General features: G+C 41.3%; 1 protein-coding gene across 2 annotated transcripts in view; it reads right to left on the reverse strand.

The window, feature by feature from the left end:
* Positions 1–389: 389 nt before the first annotated feature.
* NCBP3 (nuclear cap binding subunit 3) overlaps positions 390–14,349 on the reverse strand; it is a gene marked incomplete at its 3' end in the record, with an annotated part of 69,560 nt that continues 55,600 nt past the window's right edge. For both annotated transcript variants that reach the window (XM_053706304.1, XM_053706303.1), the window contains 1 exon segment: positions 390–660. In XM_053706304.1, the coding sequence (XP_053562279.1) occupies positions 390–660 (271 nt within the window).

The following is a 14,349-nucleotide window of genomic DNA, read 5'->3' on the forward strand; positions in this document are numbered from 1 at the left end:
TAACGACTCCGGTTAAAATCATAGTAAAAAATCTCTGTCAGATTCTTCCTCAAACTCTGCCAGAGAAGTAATAACACGCTCCGGTGCTATTTTAAAATAACAAACTTTTGATTGAAGTCATAAAAACTAAGTATAATCACCATAGTCCTCTCACACATCCTATCTAGTCGTTGGGTGCAAGAGAATGACTGGGACTGACGTAGAGGGGAGGAGCTATATGCAGCTCTGCTGGGTGAATCCTCTTGCATTTCCTGTTGGGGAGGAGTTATATCCCAGAAGTAATGATGACCCGTGGACTGATCACACATAACAGAAGAAAACTACCTTAATGCAATGGCAGTAATGTGATGGTTTCAGGGTGGGGATGATGTTTACAACAAAATTCTTACCTGATGGTCTTCAGCTGAGACTCCACCTCGTCTGCATACATAGTCATTTTCATGCTTTTTTTGGGTGATGGGGTGGATATCATCTTCAGTTCCAAGTCATAATCCATCTCATCAGAGTCTGATGTGCTGGCTGCTGAGCGCCGCGCTCCTTCCCGCTCACGCTTAAACGCCTGCAGCTCATCCCTATATTCAACCACTACACGATCATCTTCATCCATGTCCTCTTCTTCCTCCTCCTCTTCAATAGGTTCCTCTGGAACATTTACCAAACCTACAAGTCAGGCAGAAATCCAACTTAACTGCAATATGAGTTTGAAAATAACATACAGCTTAATGAAACTATTATCTTAATTTTAGTCATAATGGCAATATACTATAATTTATTTTAATCACACAATTTAAAAAGGTACAAAAGAAAATAGAAAAAGTTGCCATTTTACAACTATCCTCCTGAGCCACTGCTCAAAAAAAAAAAAAGGGTGGCAGGCAAGTTCCTTTACAGTTTTAATTTGATAACCGGAATCCAATTATAAAAAACAAAACAAAAAAACACAAGAAACAAAACAACTTAAAGGGCCATAATACCCAAATGTTTAAACACTTGAAAGTGATGCAGCATAGCTGTAAAAAGCTGATTAGAAAATATCACCTGAACATCTCTATGTAAAAAAGAAAGATATTTTACCTCAAAAGTTCCTCAGTAGCCACCTCCCATTGTAAAGGATTTCTAAGCAGCATATTAGTATGTCTGTCCCGGGACAACTGAAAGGATGAGCTTCGTGCACTCTCATATTATTTCACCAATCAGGTAAAGGAAGCTTACTATGAAATCTCATGAGAGTTAAGTCAAATCTCATGAGATCACAGTAAGAGTTCATGACCTCAGCACTGCTGATGGGCACCTGTTCATTTTGTCTTTTTTTTTTTTTTACCTGCAGCTGGGAGCAGCTGAGTATAACTTTTTACACAGAACTTACTCTGCTGAGCTAAGGAAATTGTGAGGTAAAATATCTTCCTTTTTTACATAGAGATGCTCAGGTGATATTTTCCTGTCAGCTTTTTACAGTTATAATGCATCAGTTTCAAGTGATTTAGCATACGAGTATTATGTCCCTTTAAGGGTAGTCAAAAAAAAAAAAAAAAAAAAAAAAAAAAAAGTATTCTATTGATAAAGATCAATTTATTTTTATATCAAGGACTAGTACATAAATATGAGTAATTAGTCTGTATTCTAAATGGGTGTTACTATGACAACCATATAATATAGTCCTATAAATGCACCATTAAAGGGATACTAAACCTAATTTTTTTCTTTCATGATTCAGATAGAGCATGAGATTTGAAGCACCTTACTAATTTACTCCTATAACCAATTTTTCTTTGTTCTCATGCTATCTTGATTTGAAAAAGCAGTACTGTAAGCTTTAGAGCCAGGCCATTTTTTGTTCAGCACCTGGGTAGCACTTGCTGATTTGTGGCTAAATGTAGCAAACCAATCAGCAAGCGCTACCCAGGTGCTGAACTAAAAATGGGCCAGCTCCTAAATTTTATTTACTGCTTTTCAAATCAAGATAACATGAGAACAAAGAAAAATTGATAATAGGAGTAAATTAGAAAGTTGCTTAAAATTGCATGCTCTGAATTATGAAAGAAAAAAAATGTGGGGTTAGTATCCCTTTAAAAGTCAACTTAGCAGCTAGAATTGCATATACCTTCAAGTATGTCAATTACTGACTGCCTTCATTCAAAAGTAAACTGAACCTGAAGAACAGTAAAAAAAAAACAAAAACAAAAAAACAGCTGCTATGCTAAAAAGTTTTATTTCTAGGTAGATTTGATCATGCACAAGCTGCTCGCACAAATAATTTACATGAGCTAAAAATGCTTCCAGTGACCAGAACGCACATTTCAATGCTGAATAAGTGTAAGCACCTTAAAATTGCATGCATTTTGCATGAAACTTGTCTAAAATCTGGTAACCATGTTACAGCCATCTTTGTACACAGACTACTAGGATCTTTGTTTAACCCCACACGGATTGTGTGCATGTAGGATTTTTTATTTATGGGAGTATGACACAGCACTATTAAAAAGGACAGTGTACTCGGCAAGGAGAAGAACTCTATGAAACACCAAAAAATATATTTTGTGATACAGAGCCTACAACTAAATTGCAGGAAATAGTGTTGCCATCTAGTGCTCTTGCAAATACGTAACCTGCTTGCAAAACTGCTGCCATATGGTGCTCCAGATATACACACGTTCCTAAACTCATGTCCCTACTTTTCAACAAAACATAAGAGAACAAAGAAAAAGTAAATTTATGCTTACCTGATAAATTGATTTCTTCTATGATACGACGAGTCCACGGATTCATCCTTTACTTGTGGGATATTATCCTCCTGCTAACAGGAAGTGGCAAAGAGCACCACAGCAGAGCTGTCTATATAGCTCCTCCCTTGACTCCACTGCCCAGTCATTCGACCGAAGGTATAGGAAGAAAAAGGAGAAACTAAAAAGGTGCAGAGGTGACTGAAGTTTTAAATCAAAAAATATAATCTGTCTTAAAATGACAGGGCGGGCCGTGGACTCGTCGTATCATAGAAGAAATCAATTTATCAGGTAAGCATTAATTTACTTTTCCTCTATAAGATACGACGAGTCCACGGATTCATCCTTTACTTGTGGGATACAATACCAAAGCTACAGGACACGGATGAACGGGAGGGACAAGACAGATGGTTAAACAGAAGGCACCACTGCTTTAAGAACTTTTCTCCCAAAAATAGCCTCTGAAGAAGCAAAAGTATCAAATTTGGAAAATTTGGAAAAGGTATGAAGGAAAGACCAAGTCGCAGCCTCACAAATCTGTTCAACAGAAGCATCGTTTTTAAAAGCTCATGTGGAAGCCACCGCTCTAGTAGAGCGGGCTGTAATCCGTTCAGGAGGCTGCTGTCCAGCAGTCTTGTATGCCAACCGGATGATGCTTTTCAGCCAAAAAGAAAGAGGTAGCCATAGCTTTTTGACCTCTACGTTTTCCTGAAAAGACAACAAACAGAGAAGATGTTTGACGGAAATCTTTGGTCGCTTGCAAGTAAAACTTCAAAGCACAAACTACGTCCAAGTTGTGTAACAGACGCTCCCTTCTTAGAAGAAGGGTTAGGACACAGGAAAAGAACAACAACAATTTCCTGATTAATATTCTTATTAGTAACAACCTTAGGAAGGAATCCAGGTTTAGTACACAAAACACCTTATCGGAATGGAAAACAAGATAAGGCGAGTCGCATTGCAATGCAGATAGTTCAGAAACTCTTCGAGCCGAAGAGATAGCAACTAAAAACAGAACTTTCCAAGATAGAAGCTTAATATCTATGGAATGCATAGGTTCAAACGGAACCCCTTGAAGAACTTTAAGAACTAAATTCAAACTCCATGGCGGAGCAACAGGTTTAAACTCAGGCTTGATTCTAATTAAAGCCTGACAAAACGACTGAACGTCTGGAACATCTGCCAGACGCTTGTGTAGTAAAATTGATAAAGCAGATATCTGTCCCTTTAGGGAACTAGCTGATAACCCCTTCTCCAATCCTTCTTGGAGAAAGGACAAAATCCTAGGAATCCTGATCTTACTCCATGAGTAGCCTTTGGATTCGCATAAATAAAGATATTTACGCCATATCTTATGGTAAATTTTCCTAGTGACAGGCTTTCAAGCCTGAATCAAGGTGTCTATGACCAACTCAGAGAATCCCCGCTTAGATAAAATCAAGCGTTCAATCTCCAGGCAGTCAGCAGCAGAGAAACTAGATTTGGATGCTGGAACGGACCTTGAATGAGAAGGTCCTGTCTCAGTGGCAGTGTCCACGGTGGTAGAGATGACATTTCCACCAGGTCTGCATACCAAGTCCTGCGTGGCCACGCAGGTGCTATCAAAATCACTGAAGCCCTCTCCTGTTTCATTCTGGCAATCAGACGAGGAAGGAGAGGAAATGGTGGAAACACATAAGCCAGGTTGAACGACCAAGGTACTGCTAGATAATCTATAACTACTGCTTGGGGATCCCTTGATCTGGACCCGTAACAAGGAAGTTTGGCATTCTGATGAGATGCCATCAGATCCAATTCTGGTGTGCCCCATTGAAGAATCAATTGTGCAAACACCTCCGGATGGAGCTCCCACTCCCCCGGATGAAAAGTCTGACGACTTAGAAAATCCGCTTCCCAGTTCTCCACTCCTGGGATATAGATTGCTGATAGATGGCAAGAGCGAGTCTCTGCCCATCAAATTATTTTGGAAATCTCTATCATCGCTAGAGAACTCTTTGTTCCTCCCTGATGATTGATATATGCTACAGTCGTGATATTGTCCGACTGGAATCTTATGAATCTGGCCGAAGCCAGCTGAGACCACGCCTGAAGCGCGTTGAATATCGCTCTCAGTTCTAGAATATTTATTGGAAGGAGAGCCTCCTCCTGAGTCCACACACCCTGTGCTTTCATGGAATTCCAGACTGCACCCCAGCCCAATAGGCTGGCGTCCGTCGTCACTATGACCCATGCTGGACTGCGGAAACACATTCCCTGGCACAGATGATCCTGTGACAACCACCAAAGGAGAGAGAGTCTCTGGTCTCTTGATCCAGATTTATCTGAGGAGATAAATTTGCATAATCCCCATTCCACTGTCTGAGCATGCATAGTTGCAGTGGTCTGAGATTCAAGCGAGCAAAGGGAACTATGTCCATTGCCGCTACCATTCCAAGTCCAATTACCTCCATACACTGAGCCACTGACGACCGAGGAATGGAATGAAATGCTCGGCAGGTGGTTAAGATCTTTGATTTTCTGACCTCCGTCAGAAAAATTTTCATGTTTACCGAATCTATCGGAGTTCCCAGGAATGGAACTCTTGTGAGAGGGATAAGTGAACTCTTCTTTACGTTCACCTTCCACCTGTGAGATCTTAGAAAAGCCAACATGATGTCCGTGTGAGATTTGGCTAGTTGGTAAGTTGATGCCTGAATTAAGATATCGTCCAGATAAGGCGCCACTGCTATGCCCCGCGGCCTTAGAACTGCCAAAAGGGACTCTAGCACTTTTGTGAAAATTCTGGGAGCTGTGGCCAACCCGAAGGGAAGAGCCACAAACTGGTAATGCTTGTCCAGGAAGGCAAACCTGAGGAACTGGTGATGATCTTTGTAGATAGGAATGTGAAGATACGCATCCTTCAAATCCACGGTGGTCATATATTGATTCTCCTGGATCATTGGTAAAAAAGTCCAAATGGTCTCCATCTTGAAAGATGGGACTCTGAGAAATTTGTTTAGGATCTTGAGACCTAAAATCAGTCTGAAGGTTCCCTCTTTTTTGGGAACCACGAACAGATTGGAGTAAAACCCCTGCCCCTGTTCTACTTTTGGAACTGGGCAGATTACACCCATAGTATATAGGTCTTCTACATAGCGTAAGAACGCCTCTCTTTTTGTCTGGTTTACAGACAACCGTGAAAGATGAAATCTCCCCCTTGGAGGAGAATCTTTGAATTCTAGAAGATACCCCCTGGGCCACAATTTCTAATGCCCAGGAATCCTGAACGTCTCTTGCCCAAGCCTGAGCGAAGAGAGAAAGTCTGCCCCCCACTAAATCCGGTCCCGGATCGGGGGCTGCCCCTTCATGCTGTCTTGGTAGCAGCAGCTGACTTCTTGGCCTGTTTACCTTTATTCCAGGTCTGGTTAGGTCTCCAGACAGGCTTGGATTGAGCAAAATTCCACCCCTGCTTTGTGGCAGGAGAGGAGGTAGCGGGACCACCTTTGAAGTTTCGAAAGGAACGAAAATTATTCTGTTTAGCTCTCATTATATTTGTCTTATCCTGAGGAAGGGCATGGTCATTTCCTCCAGTGATGTCGGAAATGATCTCCTTCAGTTCAGGCCCGAATAGGGTCATACCCTTGAAAGGAATAGCTAATAGCTTAGATTTTGATGACACATCAGCAGACCAGGACTTAAGCCATAATTGCTCTACGTGCCAAAATGGCAAAACCTGAATTCTTTGCAGCTAATTTAACCAGTTGAAAAGCAGCATCTGTAATAAAAGAATTAGCTAGCTTGAGAGCCTTAATTCTATCTAAAATCTCATCCTATGGGGTCTCAACCTTAAGAGCCTCCTCAAGAGCCTCTAACCAAAAAGCAGCTGCAGTAGTTACAGGAACAATGCATGCTATAGGTTGCAGAAGAAAACCCTGATGCATAAATAATTTTCTTATGAAGACCCTCTAATTTTTTATCCATAGGATCTTTGAAAGCACAACTGTCCTCAATAGTTATAGTTGTACACTTAGCTAGGGTAGAAACAGATCCCTCCACCTTAGGGACCGTCTGCCACGAATCCCGAATGGTGTCAGATATGGGAAACATTTTCTTAAAAGTAGGAGGGGGAGAGAACGGAAAGCCAGGTCTATCCCATTCCTTAGTAACAATGTCTGAAATCCTCTTAGTGACCGGAAAAACAGTGTAAGAAGGAACCTCTAGATATCTATCCATTTTACACAATTTCTCTGGAGGAATTACAATAGGGTCACAGTCATCCAGAGTCGCTAAAACCTCCCTGAGTAACAAGCGGAGGTGTTCCAGCTTAAACTTAAAAGCAGTCATATCTGAGTCTGTTTGAGGAAATATCTTTCCTGAATCAGAAAGCTCTCCCTCAGAGAGCAATTCCCCTACCCCCAATTCAGAGCATTGTGAGGGAACATCGGAGATGGCTAATAAAGCGTCAGAGGGCTCAGCATTTACTCTCATACCGGACCTACTGCGCTTCCTCTGCAAACCAGGCAGTTTAGATAATACCTCTGTGAGGGTAGTAGACATAACTGCGGCCATATCTTGCAGGGTGAAAGAATTAGAAGCACTAGAAGTACTTGGCGTCGCTTGTGCAGGTGTTAAAGGTTGTGACACTTGGGGAGAAGTAGATGGCAAAACCTGATTCTCTTCTGACTGAGAATCATCCTGCGACATACTTTCATCAGCTAAAATATGTTCTTTGCAATGTAAGGCCCTTTCAGTACATGAGGGACACTTAAGTAGGTGTTCCACAATGGCTTCTAAACACATGGAACATTGGCTTTCCGCAATGTCAGACATGTTCAACAGGCTAGTAATGACCACAAACAGGCTTGAAAACACTTTATTAAGTGAAAAAATAAAAAAATCTTAAAAAACGGTACTGCGCCTTTAAGAGAAAAAAAAGCATACAATTTTCCCACAACTGCTTAAAAACAATCAAATTGTCCCAATTTTATGGTAGAAGCATCCCAATTCTGCAGCTAAGTTTGCCCCACAAGGAAAGGAATACTTAACCCTTACAGGAAAAAACAGAAAAATACAAAACGTTTATTTCAATAAAAAGCACCCCCTGCTATGGCGCCTACCTGCCCTCAGGGGTCTGTAAAACCGGGTTAAACCTTCATTTTGGCCCAATACAGCTCACAAAGGCCCACCGGATCTGGAGCTTGCTTGAGGAAAACAACTGCGCAACTGAGGTGCAAAAATAGGCCCCGCCCATCTCACTCGAAGCCTCACAGCCCAAATTAACCGCACCAGAGCGGTCTAAAAACCTAGCCATGTGGGTTCATAAACCCAGAAATGAAGCCATGTGTGCCCTTCTTAAATAAAGCATAAAAACGTCTCTCCTTTAAAAACGTTAACTGCACTCCCAAACATGTAAACTTTTGCCCACAAACATTCAAACATCAGTGTCAACCATTTTTATATAGCCCATATAAGCAAGTTCAGTAATACCCCTCCAGTATCATGGGGATACTGTCAGCCAATTCTGAAATAACAGTCTCTGACTGAACATACCTCACTGCTTATAGCATGAAAAACGTTCCTCACACTGAAGTTTTAGTACTCCTCAGCCATTCTGTGTGAACTGCTCTGGATCTTAGTGACAAATGCTAAGATCGTCAGCCTCCAGGCAGAAGTCTTCATCCATCTGCTGCCTGAGGGAAAATAGTACACACCGGTACCATTTAAAATAAAACTCTTGCTTGAAGAAAATAAAAACTAACATTGTATCACCTCTTTCACTTTACCCTTCCTAGTACTTAGAGTTGGCAAAGAGAAAGACTGGGGGGTGGAGTCAAGGGAGGAGCTATATATAGACAGCTCTGCTGTGGTGCTCTTTGCCACTTCCTGTTAGCAGGAGGATAATATCCCACAAGTAAAGGATTAATCAGTGGACTCGTATCTTATAGAAGAAATAAGTAGAACTGTACATTCTGAGGTTTCGGCTAACACAAATGCAGAAGGCAGTGGCTCTTCATGCCAGTCAGCTATTTTTGGAGCCAAATTTATACTTGTGAAACCGCAACACACTAAACTCTGTGCAATTCCAGATTTTAGTATAAAATCGGCTCTGAAAATAGTTTACCGTCACGAAGGGTGGTATCTAAAACCTCAGAGTGCAGAGGTCAAGAATTTAAAAAGTTTAAAATGACATGTTCCATCTGAATCATAAAATAAAAAAAAGGTGGGTTTCATGTGCCCCTAACTGCTTTGAGGCTTACGACAAGAACGAGTCATCTAAAGTGCTGCCTGTAAGCGCATGACACGTTCTAGTTAGAGAAATTTCTCTGTATCTGCGATTTCCTTTAACTGCATGCCCGATCATTGATAGTATAGTGGGCGGCACTCCCAGAGCTACAGAACGTGCATGGTGACATCACAGATGGGGCAGGAGCACACTGACACGCAGTTAAGGTGTAGATGTTTAAACCCCTTGAACTCAGCTACTTACTAGCCACAGACCTCCAAGACCCCTCATGTAATAAAGGAAAATGAACATATGGGTTTTTTGCTGGGAATGGATATTTATAAGTCCAATAACAAAAATCTATTGTGTTTACAAACCACTAATTAAAAAGTTATTAAAGACAAGTACCTCTCTTCTTAAAAAAAATAATCAGATAAGCATACATTTTTGTTCTTTACGGATATGGTGAGTCCACGACATCCTCAATTACTACTGGGAATATCACTCTTGGCCAGCAGGAGGCGGCAAAGAGCACCACAGCAACGCTGCTAAAGGGATACTAAACTCAATTTTTTTCTTTCATGATTCAGATAGAGCATGAGATTTGAAGCACCTTTCTAATTTACTCCTATCATCAATTTTTCTTTGTTCTCATGCTATCTTGATTTGAAAAAGCAGTACTGTAAGCTTTAGAGCCAGACCATTTTTTGTTCAGCACCTGGGTAGCACTTGCTGATTTGTGGCTAAATGTAGCAAACCAATCAGCAAGGGCTACCCAGGTGCTAAACTAAAAATGGGCCCGCTCCTAACCTTTCATTACTGCTTTTTCAAATCAAGATGACATGAGAAGAAAAATTAATAGGAGTAAATTAGAAAGTTTAATATTATTATTATTATTATCATTTATTTGTATAGCGCCGCCAAATTCCGTAGTGCTGGATCTGAATCATGAAAGAAAAATTTGGGGTTAGCATCCCTTTAAGTGTCACTCCCCCACCCATAAACCCCAGTTCGTTCAACCGGAAAGAAATACATTTATCAGGTAAGCCCAGAGGCAGAACTTGTCTTCATTTTCTGCAATGAGAATTTTTTTTTGTGAAAATTTTTCTGCAGTGTCTAAGGAGCCAGTGTTGCTGTGTTTGTTGCCCTTACTCTGTGTGCATGAGGACAGGTTCATGTACAGCCTCGCGGATGTACGTTCCCACAGTGTCAGTCTGCCTGGGAACCTGCTCTACTGTACTGCTGGGGTCTATATGCTTATTTTGGAGGGGCTGCTGCTCCATGCTTATACTGCTGATGTATATATATGCTTCCTTATCTCTCTCAATCGGGGACATGCACTCATTGGAGGCAGCGCCTACCGTGCCATATCTGCCATATGGGGCCAAAGTGTAATTAAATTTTAATAAAAAAAAAAAAAATCACAATTCTAGAGGAACGAAAATTACTCTGATGACCTTTAGGTCTATTCTTGTCTTGTGGTAGAAAAAAAATCCCTTTTCCACCCGTAATATCAGAAATTATTTCTGCCAGACCAGGACCAAACAAGGTTTTACCCTTGTAAGGAATCGCCAGAAGCTTGGACTTAGAAGAAACATCGGCTAACCAAGATTTCAGCCACAATGCCCTGCGGGCTAGCACAGCAAAATCAGATATCTTGGCTCCCAGTCTAATAACCTGCATGGTACCATTAGTAATAAAGGAATTGGCTAGCTTAAGAGCCTTAATCCTGCCTTTGTTCTTCTCTAAGGGAGACTCTACCTGAAGAGAATCAGACAAGGCGTTGAACCAGTAGAATGCCGCACTTCAGTGGCAATACACACTGCAGGTTGCCATTGGAGACCTTCCTGAACACACATCTTCAAATAAGCATCCAGTTTTTTGTCCGTTGGATCCTTAAAGGAGCAGCTATCCTCAATAGGAATAGTAGTTCTCTTAGCCAGAGTAAAAAGGGCCCCTTCTACTTTAGGAACCGTTTGCCATGACTCTAATGGAGTCAGCAACAGGAAACATCTTCTTAAGGAGACAGGGAAAAGGGGTACCCCTGGCTTTTCCAATTCCTGTGCTATAATCTCTGTAGCACGGTCTGGCACAGGAAAACCTCCACAGAGGAAGGAACATCAAAGTATTTATTAAGTTTACTAGATTTCTTAGGGTTGACAACGACAGGAGTATTGGAGTTGGCCAAAGTAGCCAAAACCTCCTTTAACAGTACACAAAGGTGTTCAAGCTTAAATCTGAAGGTTGCAACTTCAGCGTCAGATGAAGGAATTATACTGTCCGAATCGGAGATTTCACCCTCAGAGGCTACCGAAGTATCTTCCTCATCAGGCTTATGAGGAAGAGCAACTCGGGTAACAGAAACCTTACTATCTGAATCTCTAATTTTCCTCTTGCGGTTTCTTTTTAACATAGGAAAGGCAGCTAATGCCGCAGAACCGCTGAAGATACCCGAGCAGCAATTTCTACTTGCAAATAAACTCCTCCAGGAGGTTGAGAGGAACTGCAGGGCACTGTATGAGACGCCATAAAGACTAGGGACGTTTGAGGAGAAAGCTGTGGCATTGCTTAAACAGCATCAACCTAATAGACATTAGGCTCAGCAAAAAATAATTTCTTAACATTTTAATGTCCCCTTTACACATGAGGAACAAAATTGCATAGGGGAGACACTCTGGACAACTGAACACAATAGAGCAGCCTCCTTCTCGGTGTCGGACATGATCCGCAAAAAACAGTTTAAAGAAATTCAAAAATAAAATCTTTACTGTCACTTTAAGAAAAACGTTTGTTAAATATATATTGTCACTTTAAATTATACCCTGCTCAGAGCGGTAACTGTAACCTCTAGCGTCTGATTATCAAAAAGAAAACCTCACACTGTCAGCCACTACACCTCAGCTAAACTGAGGTGCCTACCTGCCCCTTCCGACTTCCAAGTTGTTCAGAGCCACGAAAGGTGACACACTAAATCTGCAGACACTGCTCCGATAGATAGAAGCGGAAAGAAAGAAGTCATGTGACCAGCAGAATAGCTGCACAACACACAGGTACTGCTTGAAAAGAAAGCGTGCAAGAAAAACATAGCCAGCTCAGACTAAGCCCGCCCTCCAGCTGCTGTAATACTGAGAGGACCAGCAAACTAGTTAAAAACACACAAGAGTCATAAATATACCCTCTCCGGTGACCAAAAGCGTTACCTAGCAGGCAATACCAAACGGAGTCTGATACAGTGACAGAACACACAGTCCCATAGAAATATAAATTGGAGACACTGAAGCGATAATTTTAAACCTCTTGAGTGTTAAATTCCTCTAAAGAGTGTCCGCATTCTGCCATAAACCAATTCTACTAAGGATCTATTTGTCCCCTTAAGGCTGCAGGGAATCCTTAAAGTGCTATTCTCTTACTCAGAAGACAGAAAAGCACTTATCTGCAACCTAGCCGTCCGGCAGTCAGACGGCCAACATGGTGTTAAAGGACGCCACTCCTTACAGAGACCTGTGGAAAAAAGAAAGAACAGAGTAAACCTACTCTGGCTTTCTATACAAGGGCAGCAACATGTTAGGAACTTGTGAGGTGGGCCTCACTACGTTTTCCTAACTGCTTTAAAGCCACCACTGCACTACTGAAGAGACTAATGTGGAATACAGCTAGACCCAAACATCTTGCTTGTAGCAGAATATATTCCAATTTTCTTCAGACACCAAAACTTCACCTCCTTCATTGACAGAGGCAAAGAGAATGACTGGGGTTTATGGGTAGGGGAGTGACACTTAACAGCTTTGCGGTAGGGCTCTTTGCCTCCTCCTGCTGCCCAGGAGTGATATTCCCACTAGTAATTGAGGACGTCATGTACTCAGCATATTTTAGGAAATAAATATATATTGGAAGAAAAAAAAAAGTGCTTTTATTTTTCTGCATTGAACAATGGGGCCTCTCTAATCTATATTATAAACTCCAAAATCCTGTATGGGCCCCTATTTCACATATGACTACATGTGATAACAATTTAGTAAGGTGATCACAGTAAAAGCAGTAGTCGCTTGGCCAATTTTAATAATTACTAAAATGTAGTTTTTGCTGCAGATGTCTTATATGCCATTAAATACAAATAATGGTATATTTTGAATCTGCCGGGCCGGCTTAAAAATACATACATACATGTATGCAAAAGTTTAGGCAACCCTGACAATTTTCATGATTTTTTTTATTTATAAATAATTGGGTGTTTGGATCAGCAATTTCATTTTGATCTATCAAGTAACTGAAGGACACAGTAATATTTCAGTAGAGAAATGAGGTTTATTGGATTAACAGAAAATGTGCAATATGCATCAAACGAACTTAGATGGGTGCATAAATTTGGGCACCATTGTCATTTTGAATACCTGTAACTACCTAGCACTGATTAATTGGAACACACAATTGGTTTGGTAAGCCCATTAAGCCTTGAACTTCATAGACAGGTGAATACAATCATGAGAAAAGGTATTTAAGGTGGCCAATTGCAAGTTGTTCTCTGAAGAGAGTAAACATGAGGGCCTCAAAACAACTCAAATGACCTGAAAACAAAGATTGTTCAACATTATGGTTTAGGGGAAGGCTACAAAAAGCTATTTGCAGAGATTTAAGCTGTCAGTGTCCACTGTGAGAAACATAGTGAGGAAATGGAAGACCACAGGCACAGTTCTTCTTAAGGCCAGAAGTGGCAGGCCAAGTAAAATAAAGGCAAAAGCAAAGGATGTTGAGAACGGTCAAAAATAGCCCATAGACCACCTCCAAAGACCTACAACATAATTTTGCTGCAGATGGTGTTACTGTGCATCGTTCAACAGTTCAGCGCACTTTGCACACGGAGGTGTATGGGAGAGTGACACTGAAGAAGCCTTTTCTGCACACACGCCACAAACAGTCGCTTGAGGTATGCAAACGCACATTTGGACAAGCCAGCTTCATTTTGGAAGAAGGTACTGTGGACTGAGGAAACAAAGATTGAGTTATTTGGTCATAAAAAGGGGCGTTATGTATAGCGGCAAAAGAACACAGGGTTCCAAGACAAACATTTGCTACCCACAGTAAAATTTGGTGGATGTTCCATTATGCTGTGGGGCTGTGTGGCCAGTGCCGGTTCTGGGAATCTTGTTAAAGTTGAGGGTCGCATGGATTCCACTCAATATCAGCAGATACTTGAGAATAATGTTGAGGAATCAGTCACAAAGTTGAAGTTACATCGGGGCTGGATATTTCAACAAGACAACAACCCAAAACACTGTTCAAAATCTACTCTGGCATTTATGCAGATGAACAAGTACAATGTTCTGGAATGGCCATCCCAGTCCCCAGACCTGAATATCATTGAAAATCTGTGGGGTGATTTGAAGCGGGCTATCCATGCTCAGCAACCATCAAACCTAACTGAACTGA

The sequence above is a fragment of the Bombina bombina genome, chromosome 3 (assembly GCF_027579735.1).
Source record: "Bombina bombina isolate aBomBom1 chromosome 3, aBomBom1.pri, whole genome shotgun sequence".
Lineage (NCBI taxonomy): Eukaryota > Metazoa > Chordata > Amphibia > Anura > Bombinatoridae > Bombina > Bombina bombina.